The sequence below is a fragment of the Alexandromys fortis genome, unplaced genomic scaffold (assembly GCF_014885135.2).
Source record: "Alexandromys fortis isolate MF-2015 unplaced genomic scaffold, M_Fortis_MF-2015_v1.1 scaffold_181, whole genome shotgun sequence".
In the NCBI taxonomy this organism is placed as follows: Eukaryota; Metazoa; Chordata; class Mammalia; order Rodentia; family Cricetidae; genus Alexandromys; species Alexandromys fortis.
The window spans coordinates 1671653-1692561 of NW_026068069.1; the positions used below are offsets into that span (position 1 = coordinate 1671653).

General features: G+C 41.9%; 1 protein-coding gene across 2 annotated transcripts in view; it reads left to right on the forward strand.

Annotated features, from left to right (window-relative positions):
* Fbn2 (fibrillin 2) overlaps window positions 1-20909 on the forward strand; it is a 189210-nt gene that overhangs the window by 31016 nt on the left and 137285 nt on the right. For both annotated transcript variants that reach the window (XM_050120901.1, XM_050120902.1), the window contains exon 6: window positions 18363-18560. In XM_050120901.1, coding sequence (XP_049976858.1) covers window positions 18363-18560 — 198 coding nt within the window. The remainder of the gene's footprint in view (window positions 1-18362; window positions 18561-20909) is intronic.

Here is a 20909-nt window from a genome sequence, read left to right on the forward strand (position 1 = left end):
CCAGATAAATAACTGGGCTGTGATTTGCCCATTGTCCTCATAAAGCCACCTGCATCCTCTCACTTACTCGAGAAAATTTGGCAAATTTCCATTTTCAAAGTAGTCGTGGTTCTTTCTTACATCACTTATGTACTATTTCAAAGGTTTTTGTGGGCAAACTCTCTGAGCAGTTACTCAGGATCTGAGCTGGAGGCAGTGAGTGGTCTGCATCTTCTCAGCTTGTCCTCACTGGGAACCTCACCGCGTAGCATCATGCTGGTACCCTAGCAGTGTCTGCCCTCCTATTCTTGGTCTGATGTCAAAGTAGCATCCACTCTACCAGACTCTCTCCCCCGTCTGTCTCCATACGTCAGCCTCTGCCACACCAAGCAGAGGACACTAAACAGTCTTTGCCTGTTTTCCTTGCCTGGACTGAGACAGAAAGGGAGGGCTATCTATCATGCCCACTGTCCTTGACTTCACGAAGAGCTTCCTGACCCTAAGTTGGCACATCAAAAGGAGGAAGGAGGTGTGGCTCCTAGTGACTTAGACTCTTGCTGTTACTGAGATTCCATAGACTTTCCTTGAAGAAATGTTAAGTAGACTGCTTTGTTGCCTGTCAGACAATACTCACAGACTTAAGATGACTGCTGGATGAAGTGGCTTAAATAATTGTTTTACAGGGGACCAGTTCAGCAGACCTTCTATTTTCTCTCTCTATTTTTCTTTGTCATTCATTTATCTTTAAATTACTTTTCTAATTCATCAGCTTCCTCTCTGACATCAATTAAGCAAAGCATCTCTATTTTATTTGAACGCCATTATTCCACTTGGAATGTTCACCTGGGCTAGTCCGCGATCTCGCCTAATGTCTGCTGTCCTTTTTATCCGCTGCACTGAAACCTCTTCTTCTCCATCTTTCCCTGAGTCTCAGCCTCTGTTGCTTATGGTCAAGGTTGTCTGACTGCTCCACTAACACTCTGGTGTGACACGTTACATTGGACCTGCTGGTGTTTCAGAGCTCCGGTGTCTAGGTATGTTTCTAGTGAGGCAGGATCATCCAGTCACCTAAACCAAGGGACCTCACAGTCACACTGGACAGTCACTCCACATCCCAGGCAGATGTCACTAAGTCTCGTCTCCTCTGCCTATGAAACGTCACTGGAATGCACGCCCTTGTGAGCAGTGCAACGCTGGTGTCTTACCTCAGCACTCTTTCCAGACTGTTCTCACGGTCATCTTTCCAGCTTCACACCACTTTGTCTCTACGCTTCCAAGCTAACAGATTTTCGTAAGTACCGACATTAGAAATGATAGCCATTTCTCTCTTTTTTTTTGACATTTTTTATTGATTTTTTTATAGAGTTCTATATTTTTCTCTGCTCCCCTCCCTGCCTCTCCCCTCCCCTCTTCAACCCTCCCCCAAGGTCTCCATGTCTCAGGAGATCTTGTCTTTTTTTTTTTTATTTCCCATATAGATTAAATAACCATTTCTTAACTCGGCAGAGAAGGCCGAGAAGGTCTTCGTGAGTGCGTGTAGCCCATCCATGTTCCTTGTACGGACAGTGAGCATCAGGGGCATTATGGAGTATTGACGGCACAGTGCATGTCAAGTGTGTACTCAATGTCTGGCACGCGTATGTGCTCAGTGATTATTTACTGTCAACCATTTTCACACCTTTTCCTTCACACCTGAAAGTTTCCCTCACCACTCTGACACCGAAGTGCAGCAGTCTTTCTCTGTGCTGCGAGCCAGCTCCCAAATCATGACATGGAGACTTATTATTAATGATGAAAACTCGACCAATAGCTTAGGCTTGTTACTAACTAGCTCTTGGAGCTGAAATTCACTCTTATCTTTTAACCTGCCTTCTTTTATATGGCGTGCTTACCCTGCTTTGCAATGCCCATGCTGCTTGCTCTATGGCCCTCCATTCTCCTCTTCTTCCCAGCATCCTTTCTGCCCTGAAAATCCTGCCTAGCTATTGGCTGTTCAGAGTTTTATGAAACCAATCTAGTGTACAAAAAAGATTATTCCACAACACTAAAGTATACCCGGTTCCTGCTACAGGGAACTGGTTTTGTTCTCCCCATTCCCTCCTCTGCTTTTGGACTTGACTCTGCATGCTGGATTTCCCACCACCAGGTCTCAATGAAGGACGAGACACACCTGCTCCCCCATCTTTTCTTCACGCTTACTGTAGAACACTTGATACCTTTTTCACAGGCTGCTTTTGAAGGCCAGGACTCAGGTTGTGTTTACCCTGTATTGACAGCTCTGTGCTGCTTATGACGGTAAAGCCATATAGCTCCACCCAGAGAAAAATGCAGGCCAGTTTATCTTCCTTATTTGACTTGTGTGTCTTGTGTAAACTTGCTGTGGTACGGATACTTTTCACATTTAAAAAGTATTTACATTTGCAACTGAATTTCTTCATCACATCTGTAAATTTTTCTTACACACCAATTAATATTACTATATTTTAGCAAAATGTTCACCCCATGAATGTAGGCCAAGTCTCTCTAACATAATGGAAATGGTTCTAGGGTGGTTTTTTTGGCAGCTGCCTCTTAGTGTAGATTAGGTACTTCGAATTTAGAGCCCCTGACAGGCATTTATTAGAAATGATTAGTTATTGGTTATTGAAAGAGGAGGTGGTTCTCACTTTGACCAAAAGACTATGCCTTTTAGAGGCAGCGTGCGTGATGTGAGTGTAAAGAGAGCCCACGGTGAGTGAGTGAGTGAGTGAGTGAGTGTGTGTGTGTGCGTGCTCAGACCACTCTCAGGAGTCAGTTCTCTCCTTCCACCATGGGTCCTGCTGCTGAGATGCCCATGCGAGGTCACCATTGTTGCTTTTATCCACTCAGCCATTTCGCCAATGTAGCTCTGCTTCTAAAAAAAAAAACTGACATCTGGATTATAGTGAGTGTGAGTGATAAAAAAAATAATTCTTGAAGAAAGAGAATGAACATTATTTAGTGGCTTTTACTAAATTGCCCAAGTTGAGTCCTAAGCACTTCTGAGGCGGAGGGAAGTCATGCCTGTTGTCACTGAACATGATTTTAAAACATCTATTTCATTTTAAAACTTAAATCTATAGCAATAACTGAAGATACGTATATTTTATAGATAAATTTTACCAAAATAGCCATGCTTTCTATGGGGCTTTGAGACCAAGAGACCTCATAAAGGTATTCTGTCAAAATTCTGTCTTTAATTCTCTCACAGACTGAATGTTTGAATAATCTTGGTTCTGTGTGAAAAACACCTGTGATGTGGGGGTTTTTGCCTTTAAAAAAAAAAAGAGGCAAGTTCTATTTCTTCGTTAGGGCCTTTTGTGGTTTCCTCTGTGTTTGTGGCTGCATTTTCTCCCACTGCTCTGCTGGTTTGGGAGCATCTATAAGAGAAATCTTGTTGTTAAAGAACAGAAAGATTTCTGAGCAGAGGCTGGGAGCTGGTTCAAAGGGTAACACGCTTGCACACGACCAAGTCCTGGGAGCTGGTTCAGTAGGTAACGCATTTGCACACCGCCAGAGGGTAACACATTTGCACAGCACCATGTCCTGTTTTGATGGGAGTTCTGGGGGTTTAAACTCGGATCCTGCCTTTGCTTAGTTTTCTGATTTTAAGAATAATGTATGTTCAATAAACATAACTGAGAAAATGCCAAGCCTTACCAGAAAACTGTTGAAATCATGGGAAAATATAATTAAAAACCCTCTGCTATCCTACCTTATTTTAATTTCATACTGAGGAGTAAACCCAGGATATCACAGATGCTAGACAAATGCTGACTGGTTATCCTAGTTCACCGTTAGTTTTCCTTTTAAGAAAGGTGTTATCCATCTCACCTTGAACTTGTAAAACTTCAGAGTGCTGGAGGAACAGGTATGTGCCACCACACTATGGTACCAGCCTCTGCCTTTGGTGAGCATCTGTTTTTTTAAGACCTTCTCCATTAACTGCTTCACCAAATGGACATCACGTAACAAGTGAGGGGTAGGATTAAGGTCTTCGCTCAGCTGCACCTTCTTCTAGGATCTGTATCTTCCTACATGGTTTATGCCACACTGTTTCTCTGGCTATGAATGGCAACTAGCAACTAACTGCATACAATTTTGGACTCAACTACTAACTTCTGGGGGCTTCTATATGTGTCCCCTATTGGAGCAATCACGTCTACCTCATCAGTGAGTTCGTCTTCTCAGAAAGCAGATGTAACAGGGCCCCATATATGGACAAGTGTTTTATACTTGTTCATGATGTCATTACCAAAAAATCCATTCTTTCTTTTAAGAATTATTCTGCTAATATTTATATGTGAATTCATGACAAACATATACACCCATTTACCTGATAGAAACAGGATTTTTAACTTTATGAACATGGAGGCAAGCATTGCCTGGACATATTCAAATTTTCCAAATAGAATAGAAATCAAACAGTTTTTTTTAATTCAAAGAGATTAAAATTAAGATTTATGTGAGTTAAATTCCCTAAAGTCAAAGCGCATCAGCAGTCCACGACAGATACACAGACACTGGCAAAAGCAATGGCAGCTGACGAAGAATGTTCCTACAGCCTTGCCTGCCTCCTCCAACCCTGACAGCTGAGCCCTGCGATTTAGAGTTGGACGCCAGTTTAAGGTTTATCTTCATAAGAGATTTGTGAGTCTGGGTTTATCGAAGCATGAGCTCCTAAGGCCAACAGAAATGATGTGGGGGAATGAAATAGTCATAAACATGGCTGAAGCCTGTACTCATCTGCCAGAAGAAAGGAAGGACCCAAACTGTGTCCACACTCCTGACAGCTTCAACGTCATGCCAGTTTTGTAGCTCTTGTTACTTTTTATATTTTGCATAATTCAGGTCTACACCACTCCTTAAGCAAACTGTCCCTGGGGTTGTCTGAGTGTCGTTTCTCTAAGTCAGGAAACTTCCTTCCATAGTGTTCTTCTGTGGAAGTGGCTATGTCCCTGTTGTACAACGCAGCGTGTTTCATGTAGATATTCAAGTTTGGGATGAATTTTTACAATCTTCTGTGCATTTGACATTTGGTACTATTTGTATTTTCTTTGCTTAAGAATACTATGTTTCAGAATTATAAGGTACCTACATTATTTTAATAAAGTGAGCGTTCATTCAGCAGTACTCACTAGTAAACTGCTGTGTACACACACATCACCTGAATATGTGCTAGAAAGCAGCAAAAATAAGTATGGAGCCATTTCAGAAATTGTTAGAAACTCTATTCTAAACTGAAATTAAAGTAATGAATTTTCATGAAACCCCAAATCAACTACTCATACAACAATTTTAAAACCCCAACATTCTAACATAACACAATCCGTTATACTAATAGACACATGCTGAGATGTGGCAGTTGGGAAACATTCTGTCATTCTGCCTGTATTTTCCATAATCAGACCATCGTTCAATCTCTGTAGCTCAGGGAGTACCTTGAGAACGGCAGTTTATAACATTGAGCAGAGCCAGATTTGAGCCCAGGTGTATCAGACAGTCACTGTGAACATGATGGCATGTACTGTGCCAAGTGTGCCCACAGAACGTGAAAAGGAAAAGGCTGAGTTTCATTCTTTCCTCTGTACATACTGGGACAAGGAAAGGAGATACTGTGACTTGCATAGCGGCTGGTGTGGCTGGCTCGACATTCAGAGTCTTGCTTTATCAGCTATATGTGTCACATGCTGTGGTTACATTTCATAAGGGACAGAGATTTGTTTCTTCCCGTGTGTCTGGAAAAAAGCAAGTTGTATTTGACAAGCAGCACTATGAACCAGTACAGGCCTGAAGAATCAAAGGACCTGGCTGTTTTAGTGACCTGGAAATATTTTTTTAGGGATCTGGACCTTTTAGGGTCTTGGCTACTTTAGGGACCCAGCCATTTTAAGGGTCAAAGAAAGAAAATTTTTGATAAAGGAGTCTTCATAGGAAAGGCTTTAAGTTTGGAGATAATTCAGACTGCTTGAAAAAAAAGACTTAAAAGAAGGAGGGAAACTGGACTGCTGTAATAGTTCTATACAGAGCTAGATCTCTGTTAGCACTGTTCTGGACACTTCAGTGCCACCCATGAAGAGACTGTGCACTGTGGGAGATGCTGTGAGCACTGGTTCCTCACTGTGCACTGTGCGAGATGCTATGAGCATTGGTTCCTCACTCTGCACTGTAGGGAGATGCTGTGGGCACTGGTTCCTCACTCTGCACTGTGGGAGATGCTGTGGGCACTGGTTCCTCACTCTGCACTGTGGGAGATGTTATGAGCACTTGTTCCTCTAACAGAGAAAGAAGTCTTCAGATAAAACCTGTGGGGTAAGAGACTATAGCACAGATCACATACCATCCTCAATGTAACGTTTTAAATCCATGATTCCAGGTGATACGTGTTTGTTGTCTTGCAGTTAAACTCTAACAAGTGTCTCTAAGTAAGTCCCATATGTGAATTATTTCTTGGATTCAGTCCTGAAAAATATGATGGTTCTCACTAATGAGTCATTCTGCAAGATGACTCTGTTCTTACCAAGGCGGACTTCAGTATAAGACTGAATAACTTAAAAGCACAGTGTGCAGTGCCTTAGGAGATGACTCAGTGGAGAAGAGCTCTCTGTGAGGTCATCAGGACCTGGGTTTGATGTCCCAGCATCCACATGAAAAGGTGTGTATAGTTAGTCCCCGGTGCACGTAGCACCAGGGTTGTGAAAGACTGAGATAGCAGGATTACTGTGACCTGCTGGCTGCTAGCCAAGCTCCAGCTTCAGTGAGAGACTTCATATGAAAGGAATATGATAAAGATGATATAGCAGGACAGGATGTGTGCACAGATACATGTACCCCCAGATACACATGTGCACCTATCACATGCATATACAACTCACACACACACACACACACACACACACACACACTCAAAGCAAGAAAACAATCCTACTCAGTTCTTTAAATAAGTAAAGCTTTATCAATCTAATCATTTGTATTTCCTTTTCATCCCTAGCCTCCCTTACTTACTGGAAATAGTGATTATTACATATACACAGGGCACCCAATCTCTTTCTGGTGCTGCTGTAGCACTAGGGCTCAAAGCCAGGGCTCCACACACACTAGCCAAATATGCTGACCCTTGATAATATACATAACCCCCACCCGTGTGATCACCAGCTGTTAAATTTTGGTAGTGCTGTTTTTTTTCCACAAAATATTTCTGTTTTAATTATGGTCCCTTTATGATTTCTGCTTAGAAGTGATATTTCCATGTATTCAAATATGTGATATTCTTAGTGAGCCTCATAATTACAAAACAATTTTTAAGAGTTCTTAGTTATCAGTGTTGTTTTTGAGAGAGAAAACATAGCTGAAAGCAAATACACTCGAACACGAACAGTGCAGGAAGGGGAGAGCTACAATTCTCTGAGAATCTAAGACCACAACAAAGCCAAGAGAAATGGCTGCGCCATTGAGCAGTTTTAACCCCGTCCCTGCCCTCACCCATTCGTCCTCAGCAGTGTGCTAGCCCCATCAGTCACCAGCCGCCACTGCAGGTACTGTGAAAAATGGCGCATTCCCAGACTCGAGCCAGGCACCACGGCAAGATGGAAATGCAATTATGGAGCCTCTTCTGGCAGCCAGACTCGTCTGCTCTGTACAGATTATGATTTTGAAAAGTATTACTACATACTTAAGTTTTTCCAGATATTTTCACTTACAATTTTAAGAAGCATTGATTTATATAAAGACTAAGATTTTTCTGATCCACCCTAATACAGTCTATCTTTCAGAGCATGGAACCCTATTAGACGTTCAAAGTCATTATATTTTATATTTTATGTGCTCACAGACTTACCTGCCCTAACTATTTCATTAACTATTCGTTAAAGTTTTCACAAAGACTTGGTGGTAATTCAGGATTTAGACACTAATGGGCAGACACTACGTTTTCCAATGTTTGTTAAGAGAGTGTTTTTGGCCGGGCGGTGGTGCCGCACACCTTTAATTCCAGCACTCGGGAGACAGAGACAGGTGAATCTGATGTGAGTTCGAGGCCAACCTGATCTACAGAGCGAGTTCCAGGACAGCTTCAAAAGCTACACAGAGACACTCTGTCTTGAAAGGTCAAAACCAAGAGAGAGGGAGGTAAGGAGGGAGAGAGAGAGAGGGAGGGAGGGAGGGAGGGAGGGAGAGAGAGAGAGAGAGAGAGAGAGAGAGAGAGAGAGAGAGAGGAGAGAGAGAGAAAGATTGAGAGATTGAGATTGTTTGGGCAGCGTCTTCCAGGTTAAAACATCAGCCAGCCTTAGGTGTTCTATAAGACCGCCTCTCATTTCTCACTAGAATCAGGGCCTCTGTGCCTTATAGTTGATACTTTCTTTTACAAAGTTATCTTTACTTTCCTACTAACCTCAAACCAGTGCATCCCACTGGATCCTTTCTTCCTTTCCGTGCATAGCTCACGTCTGTGTCATCCTGACCAATCAGTGTGGTGGAGACAGAGAAGGGTTTCACGTTGGACAATTCCAGCACGCGCAAAGACCTCTGCAAGGGTTAAGCCTCTTGAAATGGCTTAATGATGAGCAAGACCCTCTAAGCATCCTAACATTGGTGGAAATGTAGGAAAGATTAATATTTGGGTCTCCACTGGATAATAGAACTAGTGTGGCTTTGTTTAAACTTCTAATCTAAACCCAGACACTGGCAGAGCATTGGCTGCTACTTGTACACATCACCCCATAACTACAAAATCAGCAAGCAGGGAAAAAAAATGCGAAGTTTTAAAGCTGTACCCAACATTTTAAAAATTTTCATTGTCCATAATATGACCCATGCTCCAGTAAGGGTTCTCAATTGCCAAAAATATACCAGAGAAAAAATTCAGCGTCTGTAACTAAAGATAGTAAAAGAGGAATGTTGTGTAAAGTATTGTGTATGTTATAGGACAGGACCTCCGGGCAGCGTGGGGAAAGGAGAGTGGAGACGAGGTGCTGAGGAAGAGAGCCAGGAAACCCACCCAGGTCCTTCCAGGTCCTTCTAGGTCCTTCCTCTATGCTTCGCTGCCACCATTGTCCCCTTGCACTGAGAATATATGCAAATGTGCTTTGTATGATTCTCCCACCAAGAACCACACAGTGGAAAGCTCTACCGATTGAAAAGAAGGTTTGGACCTAGACAAGTTAGGTATATTCACACTTTGTCTACATAGCCCAGGATTTATTTACAGTGTGAGCTTTGAGAGCTCTGTGAATTGTGGGAGTTTGGCTTTAGCATGAAACTGTGCTGCAAAACGTGTTAGGAATAGTTAGGTGGATCTCAGCTGTTCAATTTTCTGCTCTGATTTGGTAGCATTTGATTTTGTTCCTGAAAGGTATGATCATTTAAGGAAGCCCACCTCATGGGTCTTAACATTTAGTCTGTATATTATTCAAAGTTGTCTGCAGGTACCTGAGAATTGGGATAATTTTCTTAGTGACTAGATGGAAAATAGACAAAGACCTTATATACCAGAAATGAAATTGTGGAATGCATGATTATAAGTCCAAAGAAGACTTTTTTCTAATAATAAGTGTCAATAAGGAGAGAAAGTGATAAATGATTGATTGATAAGAAAGATAAATAGATAGTAGGTGATGGATATGTGATAGCTAGATGATTGATAGGTAATGGATAAGTAGCACATGACTGAAAAATGGTAGATGATTGACAGAAAGTAGATGCATAGATCTATAGATGACAGACAATATACAGATAGGTAATATATGGATTGACTGATAAATAAATAGATACTACAGCATAATAAGAATCACACTTCTCAAGATGTGATTGAGAATCACATCAGAGATGAGCAATCAAAAGCCTGAATAGAATTTTTACAAATTGGTTGACTATAAGAGGTTTTTGTGTCTCTGGAATGCTCGCGACATTTCGAAACCCTGAAACCCAACTAGGTCTCCTTCAATGTGCATCACTCGGTGTGGCCGGCTCTCAGCCTGGTTCTCCAAGGAGGCCCTCGAGACGCTGCAGAAAGATGATCTGAGCAGATAACCTCAGAGATAATCAGAAACCCCTGGATGCTCCTGATCAGATCAGAGCCGCAGGGCTGGGAGCAAGACTGAGTGAGAGCCAGGAAGCGAAAGTGCTCCCTCCAGCAGTCCACAGACAGACAGACACTGTGTTTTTGTGTTTGCCCATTGTGCTTTTTGGCGAGGTTTTTAAAAATGGAGGGTGTTCTTTTTTCCTGCAAAGCATTTCTGTGGATCTGGTATTTCTCTCTGCAAAGTTAATTTATTACTGGCTGCCCAGTATTAGTTTTCAGGCTGTGAGTCCTGGCTTTGATTCTAAACCAAGCCTGAGGGGGGCGGGGGAGAGGGAATTTGAATAGTGGGGAGACCCACTCTGAAGGAGGTTTGCTCTTTCTTGCAAGGACCCCGCTATCCATATAAGTGGTTTCTTCGATCTTACATAAGCGGGACCACTTTATCCATACACTTTTTACACTTCTGCAGCCTCTGCTCCGTGGACACTCTTCTGTTGTATGGGGTTCATTTTACAAACGGAAATGGAGGGAGGTCAGCTCCTTGAAGATCACAGGCAAGTTATTAGTGAAAGCTTGGGTTCCAGAACTGCCAGGCAGCCCCTCCCCCATTCCCAGGCCTTGAGCTGGGTGCCCCAACACAGAGGGGCAGAATGTAATACCTTGCTTATTGGGGTTAAGAAGAAGCATTTAAACTGCTTGAAAATCTCAGTACCATGTGAAATAAACGTAGATGCCTCTTGGTATTGCTCTTATGCATATCCACATGTAAGTTGTGTGTTTGTATGTGTGCACACGCGCGCGCGCACACACACACACACAATTTCCTCTGCCCTGCATTGCTTACAAAATCTTGCATAGGAACATATGAATTAATATTCTAGTCCTGAAATGTGAGCTTTTGTAGATGGAAGAACAATGCAAGGAAGACAGAAGAACCTCGAGGCTGTGGACATTTAGAAACACGATCAGCACCATTAGTGACTTGGGCAGTAGTGTAGGATCTACAGCGGATTGCTTGTGCATCATAGCATGGCACAGGTTCCGACATCCTCTGAGATATTTATGGGGGCAGTGATGTCATCTGGAGGCAAGCCAGTCACACAAAAGGTATGCTTCCACTAAATCTGTTTCAGGCAGCCACAGCTGAGGATATGACAGGGCCTTGCGTGGTGAGAAAGTCAGATAAGTGTTTGCCAAAGTGTATTTCACCCCACACCGGTCTTCAGGAACACTCCTATATAAAACATTTTTATGAGCAAATAAATTTTGAAGACTGCCTACTATAGGCTCCTCTTGGCAGTTGATATGCACACGAGTACATTAACCACTCCTGAAGGTTAGTGGCTACAGCCAAAGGAGCCAGTTCTCTTGAACTTGAATATATTTTCTGATGTTTGACCACAGAATCCTTTTCTGACAAAATATTTCTGGTGCTTTGTGTAACTGGTAGGCCACTGCCCACACACTGAGAAAGGCTGAATTACACTCTACCCTGAACCTCAAGCAGTCACTAACCAGGCCAGGGACTAGCTTGGTACCTTAGAGTCATCGCTTGTAGGTGTCCGGGAACCATTTCCTATTTGTTGATAAAAGGATGGGCCAAGAAATTTGGGCTCTTACCTTAAAGCCTCCTGATGAGACTAGTTCCTCAAACTTCACAGACATCATTTCCTCATGTGTCGATCCACAAGCAGACCTCTTTGTTTCTAGGTTTTGGAAGCTAAGTTATGGAAAATGATTCGCATTTAAGTCGTCTGTGTTACAGTGCTTAAATGCTTTCGGATGCTCCATCTAGGATGGACTGAAACTTTATGAGCACCCGTGCAATTCTTCAAGTTAAACTGAGACTTTACTGTGCAGTCCAACGTTATCTTCTGTAGATAGTGTGTCTGACTTCTTGGGCACTGGGTTAGCCTTTTCTGTCGTCCACCCGGCTCCATCGCCACAGCCTCTTTCAGCACTGAAATAGCACTTCCTTACATCCTGGCCGCGCGGAGAGCGTCAGCAAAGCTGCTGATAAGGACTTGAGTGGGCCGTGCTTCTGCTCTGCAGAGGACCCGCTGAAAGAGAAAGCCCATAGCCGAGCATGATGTAATATTAGCAACCGTGAAACAGCAAGATCTGGGCAGTGGCTCAGAAGTCTTAGACATGGTGGCTCCTGGGTCACAAATCAAAGCACCCAGTGAAGCATTTAGGAAACGAGGCCAATTCATCGACAGAATAAAGATCTTACAGTCTGATATACGGCAATGAATAGATGGGCACGAAAATGGTTTTAGCTCAAAGCATGAACTATTATTGATCAAGTGTGGAACGACCTCTGCCATGATAATCAAAGATGCTGAAGGATAGAGCGTGTGATAGTTGAGAATATGGATTTGGGGGTGAGAACACGGCTCAACCAATAGCGTGCTCTCTGTGCAAGCATGGGGACCTAACTTGGATTGACATCACCTATATAAAAGAAAAAAATCTGACACAGAGGCAGGAATGAGGAGGCTGCGGCAGAAGGATCCCTGGCCGGCCAATCTAGTGGAGTCAGAGTTCCTGGTTCAGTGGGAGACCGTCGCAAAAGACAGTGTGGAGAACAATTGAGAAAGGCATGCAACATTCATTTCTAGTCTCCATATACATGCACATATATGAACACGTGCACACAGCACACAAAATCTTGAAAAAGAAGAAGGGATTTGATGCGAGATACAATTACTTATTCACAATCTGCATCACTTAGGCACCAACTGTGTGACTTTGGGCAGTTTTGCTTAGCCTGTGTAAGTCTACTGTGACCATCAGTAAAAGAGTTATTTGTGTCACCAAATAGGGCTGGTCACAGATGAAGCAGTGGTGCATGCATGCTCTACAGAGACTTCATGGTTGGCATACGTGTGTTCTTTGTCCTCCGTTCATGTGTCACTGTTTTCTCCTATCCACACGACAATAAAAAGGGAATTGCCATAGAACTGCTAGGGTCTTTGGACTTTGCATTTGGTCTTTGGCGTTTGGATGCGGACCAGCAGGTAAGTCCTGAATGTTGCCATGTTTCACTGAGCTCTGAATCTGTATGTCCTCAGGCACACAGACCCTTCTAGAGCCATTCCCTCAGCACCAAGTGCTGTTCTAATTTCAATTTCTCTTTGGTGTTAGGAGATAACCACAGGAGCATATATAGCTAGAACTCATTCTGGGAGATGTAAATATGTGTGTTTTCTAGTTTGGTAGCCACTAACCACTGTGTGGCCTCTGAACACTTGACATGCGGCGAGTGTGACTGAGGAACTGAATGTTTGTTTTATGTCAGCCATATTTTAAGCTGCAATTGAGGAAACCACATGTGGCTACTGGCTGCCGCTCTTAGCCACGCGCTGTGCGTGCTGGTAAACCGCAGTGCGGTGAGACTTTGTAGCATTGCCCCTTGATTCTCTAAAATGATCTACTTCGTGTCTCAAAGTCTCTTGTTGAAAAAAAGTCATATTTATTTATTTATTTATTTTGGTTTTTCGAGACAGGGTTTCTCTGTAGCTTTGGAGCCCGTCCTGAGCTCTTGTAGACCAGGCTGGCCTCGAACTCACAGAGATCCACCTGCCTCTGCCTCCCAAGTGCTGGGATTAAAAGTGTGCGCCACCACTGCCCGGCTGAAAAAAAAATCATCTTTTTTTTTAAACAGTGCAGAAAGTTCTTTTCTTTGGTGACCTTTAGTTCTTTTACCCAAAACTACACAAGGGCTGTGGCAGATTCGAGCTTTCCATGCTGATAAAGACGTGATGTTTAGTAGACTCTGTTGGTGCCAATCTAAGAACTATGTAAGCAAAAACTACAATACATTAATGAATTAAACAGAATAAATGAATAAATAAATTTATTGTGATAAATTTTATTATGATAAATTATTGCTCTCTGAAAAGCAAAGATTATATTTTATTTGTTTAGAACAAAATTGTATATCTACCAATAAGGCAAGAGTTTGTTTTCATTTTTTTCTCCTTAGTTGCTTTGTCTGTTTTTGAAAAACTCTGTGTTTCCAGAAGTTGCTGTTTCTTCTTTGTATTTTAATGTACCCTTTAATATGAGCCTTATCTCAATTTCATTTTAATTCTTAATCTTATATAATAATCTTAAATCAGTCAATGGTCTGTGTGTGTGTGTGCACGCGTGCGCACGCATGTATGGTGTGTAACTGCATGTGTGTATGGACATGGAACCAGACATCAACATTTTTATCTTTTAAAAATTGTATTTTGTTTTGATTAAGATATAATTATATCACTTCCTCCCTTCTCTTTCCTCCTTCCAACTCTTCCAATGTCTTCTATTCCACTCTCTCAAATCAATGACCCTTTTCCTTTGATTGCTAATCTAACACTAACATATATACATGAATATATAAAAACTTCCTGCTGAGTCCATTTTTGTTGCTTGTGTGTATGGTATCAGAGCTGACCAATTTTTTACTGGTCATTTACGTCATTAAATAACCATTTATGGGGCTTATTCTTGGGAGAGACTAATTGTCCTTCATTGTTGCCTGTAGTTCTTCTTTAACTAGGGGTGGATTTCTGACACCAACACCTTGGCATGTCTACTGATGTTGTACTTATTCCTGTCTTGTGTAGGTAGCCATATCATTGCAATATCGCGTATGGGTGGTTTCACTGTCATTTCTAGAAGACAAAATCTCACAGCAGTCTTCTTGGTGCTCCGGCTCTTATGCTCCTAGTCCACACACACCACCTTCTGCAGTACTCCCTAGGCTGTAGATGCCAGAGTTGTGTTATAACTGTATCTGTCAGGGCTGGGATTGATCTTTGCATTATGACCAATACCGACTTTCTGGTATCAAGAGAAGCTTCTTTGATGAGTGTTGAGAACAGCAGTTATCTGTGGCTCTAATGGTACGTATTTAGAATGTGCTTAGGAAATATGCTGGCTTCCTAAAGTGGTCATAATAGGTTTCTGCCAGGATTCATGACTTCACTAGCACTGTGTAGCTAGTACCAAGCATGACTTCCTTCATGCTGAAGGGGCTTTAAGTCATCTAAGAATAACTCTCATATGCAGATTTGGGGCCTCGGACTCAATTTAGCCTATGATGTCATTTATCTGCATGCGTTGTCCTGAAAATGCAGATTTGTAGTGACAGGGCTTGGAGAGCAGTTGCCTAGGACTGGGCTGGTAGTAGACGTAAGGAATGTTGGAAAAGTAGCAAAAATGTTCCCGAACTGAATTTCAATAAATGTGCCGCAATCTTCTCATCGTGTGTTTCAGACAGATGGATTCACGACTTGTAAGATATACCTTAATTAAGTTGTTTGTGGGAAATGAAATGCAAGGAGTTGCCAGATTTTTTTTATGAGCATGCTAATTGTCCTGATGTTTAAAAGCATGAAATGAAGAGCCAGGGAGATGGTTCAGCAATTAAAGATGCTTGTAACCCCAAGCTGAAAGCCCACTGGTCTGAGTTTGATCTCTGAAGCATAAGATAAAGTGGAGAGCAGCCAGCTGACTCCACCAAGTTTTCCCCTCACATCCACGCGTGAGCCATGGCACACACGCCTCCCCCTCACACATTATGCAATTGAACACAAGCAATGAAGAAACAAAGATAATGAGTTTAAAAACAAAATCAATAAACGAAATGGTCTAAAACAAGTTCTCAGCCACTCATGTTTCACTTAAGATATTAGAAAATAAAAAAAAACAATATTTGTATTCCTAGGCTAATTTAAAAAAGTAAAATTACTGGTCATAACCCAATGAGAAAGTTATTAGTTTCTCATCCATTGGCTCCAACGTACCAAGTTGATGAAACATTCCTATGCTTGCTCCCACCCTGACCCCTCATGCTTAGTGGTGTGGACAATAATATTTTGTTAATGGCGAAACTTTCATAAAGAGAATACATGATCAACAAGCAATTGACTAAGGCATCTATCAGATTCTTGCTCATAGCCAAGGTCCAAGTTGAATTTAGGGACAGAATACTTTAATTTGACCAAGAATTTAAATTCCTCTTAAGTATGCACTGTTGTTCATGTGTTGCCTGTTGACAGTTGCTGCATGCCTAGCTAAGAATGCAAATTTAAACTTTAAAGCTATTTAAGTGAGAAAGAAAAGTGTTATTGCAATAAGTAAGCTTCTGCGGATTTGATGCAGAGGAAAGTGTAAGCCATAGGAGGAAGGCATAGGCAGTCTGTTGTAGGAAGGGCACCCAAGGTTGCCTGCATCTGTTCCGCCAGAAAGGTCATTGGCAAAGATACACAGCTGCTTGTGTCCACTGAGAATATGCCAAGAGGCCAGCCTTTTCAGTAGGTGCTGTGGGGAGATGAAGGAATGAGTCTCCTGGCCAGTTGGTTTGCTTGTGGATGGGTTAGAGGAAGGCCCCACAGGCCTTTTCCCTGGGAATCTGAAAACCTAAAGTATTTGAAGATAAGAATTTATGCATGCACCTTACGGAGTCATAATCTTAACATCTATTGGTAATAGAGTTTTCCTATTTGTTCAGAACTTGATATAATTGAAAACTGCAAACCCAATATTTAAAATGGCAAAATATGGGTTTTATGAAGATTTTAAAAAGTTATGACCTGGAAAATACTTATTCCTAAGTTTGGTATATCTTTCCATATACATAAAAGACTTTTCTTCAGGAATTCAGCTTGCAGCCAATACATCTGCTGTTCTTATGAGGGAATTAAAATAAGCTATTTTTCTGGAAGTTAAGCAGAGAACGTTAAGCCAGCTTGTGCCAAAATACCCATTCTAGATTTTGTTTCATTACATTGAATTTACTTATCTTTATGTTAGCTCTCTAAGTACACTGAACTTTTAAAATACCCATTTATTTTGTACAAGGAAGCCTCCTTTTTCATTAAACATGGTTTTATGTGGTTTTAAGTTTTGTTTGACCGTGCACAGCCTTTATATGCTGTAACACATCCTACATGCCATTGTGAATGTCAGATTGTTATCTAAGTTTGGCGTTCACATTCGCAGGTTTGTATAAGACTCAATACCACTAGTCTTTGCAGTGAAAGCCTGTGAGACGTCTTTCATTCCCAAAGGGTGGTCAACGATGAGCTACAGTCTTTCTGGAGAGAAACCTTTCTTGTATGTGTTCTGACTTTCAGGGCTACTGGGAACCATTACACCAATCGGTCATTAGGAAACTAACTTTTCTTTCATTTCTTACGTCTTGCAAATCCACAGCAGTAACACTCAATGGCTTTCTTATTGGTGGTTCAGTTCTGCCTACAAGAATGTTTACTGGTTCCCCCAGAATGTTTATTGAAGTCAATTTTCAGCATGAGGAAAGCAGACTAGAAATACCCAGAGCCAGCTTTTGAGCCACCTACAGTCTGATTCAGCCTTCAAGCTTTGAGATGCATGTGGATCCCTTGAAAATTTTGTTAAATAAACTGAGTCTGAGTCAGTGGGTCTAAGGACGGGATCGAAAGTGACACCAAGATAGGTGGACCCCAGCTATTGACCTTACACTTTGAGGTGTAAGAGTCCTGACTTCATAGGAAGGTCATAGGAAGATCCTAGGAAGGTCATAGGGGTGCCTGTACATCATGCATCCGTCACACATTTTTTCAGACTTTGGCCATCATCTATAGCAGCAGAGGATAACGGTTATCTAATACAGAACAAAGAGAACACAACACTGCCTGGCTTGTAGAGAATTCTTGACATTTCTAAGCTAACCATAAAGCTACAGACTGATACAGAGATAGACGTCAGCTTATGAGACCTAACTATTTATGCATTGTTTAGACTGCCCAAATGTGTTTTTGATATGCAAAACACATTTTCATCAGGTCACTTTGGCTTTCTAAACTCTTGACCACTTAGTCTGAAAGGAGAATACTTAGTGGGTAAGGAGGATTAATCCTTAATACCAATGCCTTCAGAGCCCAGGTGGGATTTTTGAATGCATACTAAGTTTGGGATTAAAGTAGGAGGGTCCTAAGAGGACAGACTCTTTATCCTATCATTCAATGTGACACATTGAATTTAGCACAGCAAGAACTTCCACGTTTTTCAAGAAAAGCCTGAAATACAAGTTTCTTGTGAAGTTTCCCATTTTTACAATGTTCACTACCAATTAAAATTCTTTAAAATCATCCAAGCCAAGGAAGCACATCTGGGTGCCATGAGCCATCGGCTGCCAATGCCCAATGCAGAATCCACTGCAGTCTCTGAATATACATCTCACGACTGGAAGTTATAAATTTTCAAAATGAAACTCACAGCTCTTCTGTCCTTGGATGGCTCAGAAGGCAGTTTCTGGGTTCTGCCTCTGGTAAACGGGGTCTTTAATGCTGCCTTTCCTTCTCTCTCCTTCCAGATTACAGGACAGGCCCATGTTTCACACAAGTCAATAATCAGATGTGCCAGGGGCAGCTGACAGGCATCGTCTGCACGAAGACGCTGTGCTGTGCCACCATTGGACGAGCCTGGGGTCATCCCTGTGAGATGTGTCCAGCCCAGCCTCAACCCTGTCGCCGGGGCTTTATCCCCAATATCCGCACGGGAGCATGTCAGGGTGAGTCCGCTGTGTTTACCATGCCAAGTGCCACCTCTTGACTGGAGTCAGCAAACCTGAAACTGTTTATGGGAACCTTGAAAACCGTACCCACTGCTGTAAACGGACTGCTTCTTCGTTTCCTGGTTGCCCTGATCTGAATAATCACACAGAGACTATATTAATGACCACACTGCTTGATCAGTGGCTCAGGCATATTTCTAGCTAGCTCTTACACCTTAAATTAACCCATTTCTATTCATCTTTGTATTGCCATGTGCCTATGGTACTATGTCATTTTCTACATGTCTTGGTTCCTCTCCAGCAGACTTGCCTCTCTCTCTCCTCAGGCATCTGCCTGACTCTACCTTCTTTCTCCCTGAATTCCATTTAGTTTTTCTGCCTACCTATATTCTGCCCTGCCACAGGCCAAAGCAGGTTCTTTATTAACCAATAGTAATAAAACATTCATACCATACAGAGGGGAATCCCACATCATGTTGCCCTGGTGGATCTGGTCAGAAGTATGGCTAAATGTAGTTTATATTTTAGTCACCTAGTGGAAAGTTTCAGTTCTTAACATTAATGGAGAAGAATAAGATGACAAATAAAGAAACTTTTAAAAAACTAACTCCTAAAATATGTAATGCAATGAGAGGGCAAACTGTTCTATGTCCGTATTCTGACCGCCCAATTTTTCCACACCCATAGTGCACTACATATACACTTTATTGTCTGAGAGAAACTGATTTTTCTTCTCTCTCCTGATCATCCGTGATGTCTTTCTCTCCAGGTAATCTCCAGAGCCTCCTATGCCTCATTAGTGGCACTGTACATATATCAAGGACAGATCTGAGGCTTGAGGCTCCACGGCCACAGAGTCCAACTGAAGTACCTAGACTGTGTAATGCGATTTCTAATTGGTTTTAATAATAAAAACCTGGAGTCAGATATTCAAGGATGAAGAATGAAAGATCAGAGAAGCAGAGCAGCCAGCCACTAGTTCTTACCTATAGGAAATCCTCAGACTGAATGGGGTATCCTGTCTCTACAAGTCCTCAGGCTGAATGCCTTCTCTGCTAAACCTCAGACTAAATCCTGAGCTCCTGTCTCCTCCCACCTTATATTTCTCTCCCCACTTCCAGCCATACCACTTCCTGTCTCTACTTCCCTAGTGCTAGGATTAATGGTGTGAGCAACCACCGCTTGACTTTGTTTCTCTTTTAGACTTATTCAATCTTTTGTAGCCCAGGGTGGCATTGAACTCACAGAGATTGTCTGCCTCTGTCTCCCAAGTGCTGGGATTAAAGGTGTGCACCACCACTGTCTTGCCTCTATGGCTAAGCAGTGTGGCTAGGTCCATACTCTGATCTTCAGGCAAGCTTTATTTGCTAAAGCTCAAACAAAATGTCACCACAGGAATGGTGCCACTCATTTTTAGCTAACAGAACCATTGACATTCACTGACTACTTCTCTGATGCCGTATGTACTAAATCCATTTTCAGAATGTGGAAAATACTCTCTCCAGTAAATAATTTAGATGTAAGGGAGTTTAGATGACTTTTGTATTATTGACAGAAGTGATGTTGTTTCTGTTTGAGACACAGACATCAGATGAACTATTATAAGGAAATCATGACCAAGGTTAGAGCTGAAGGTTTCTGACTGAATTCAGCAAGTATGCCAGATGTGATGATGGCATCAGCCCCATTGAATAAATGTCATAGTCTAGGAAGCAGACCAGTGTGTCCTCCATGCCAAAATTACAACTGAGGATGCACATATAACCTTAGTTCACTGAAAAATAAACCGTGAGCAATTTGATAAATTAAAAAAAAATGGTAGCCTCAAAAGATTTTTGCCAGTTTTGTAGTTTTCTTAGAAGGATATCTACATAGTACCCCTAAGTTTAAAACTCCAAATTCTATAAGGCTCCCCAAACCAAGAACATTTTGCACACTAACAATGAGGTATCATGAATGGCAAAGTTCTACTGTGACCTCACATGATAAATTGGTATTAAAATGCACAGAACCAGGGCCTGTCTAAATTGCTCAGCAGTTAAAAGTATTTGCTGCTTTTGCAGAAGAACCAAATTTGGTTCCCTAAATTTACATTAGGAGGCTCATTATTGCCTCTAAGTTGAGCTCCAGGGATCTGTAACATGAGGGCCTGCTTGTTGGGGTTTCTGTCCTACCCAATTCCCACAGTCATTAGGTCCCAAAGAATCACACAGAAGGTCTACATAAGTTATAAAACTGATTGGCCCATTAGCTCAGACTTCATAGTAGCTCTTATAACTTACATTGGCCCATTATTCTATTATATGTTAGCCACATGACTCAGTACCTTTTTCAGTGGGGCAGGTC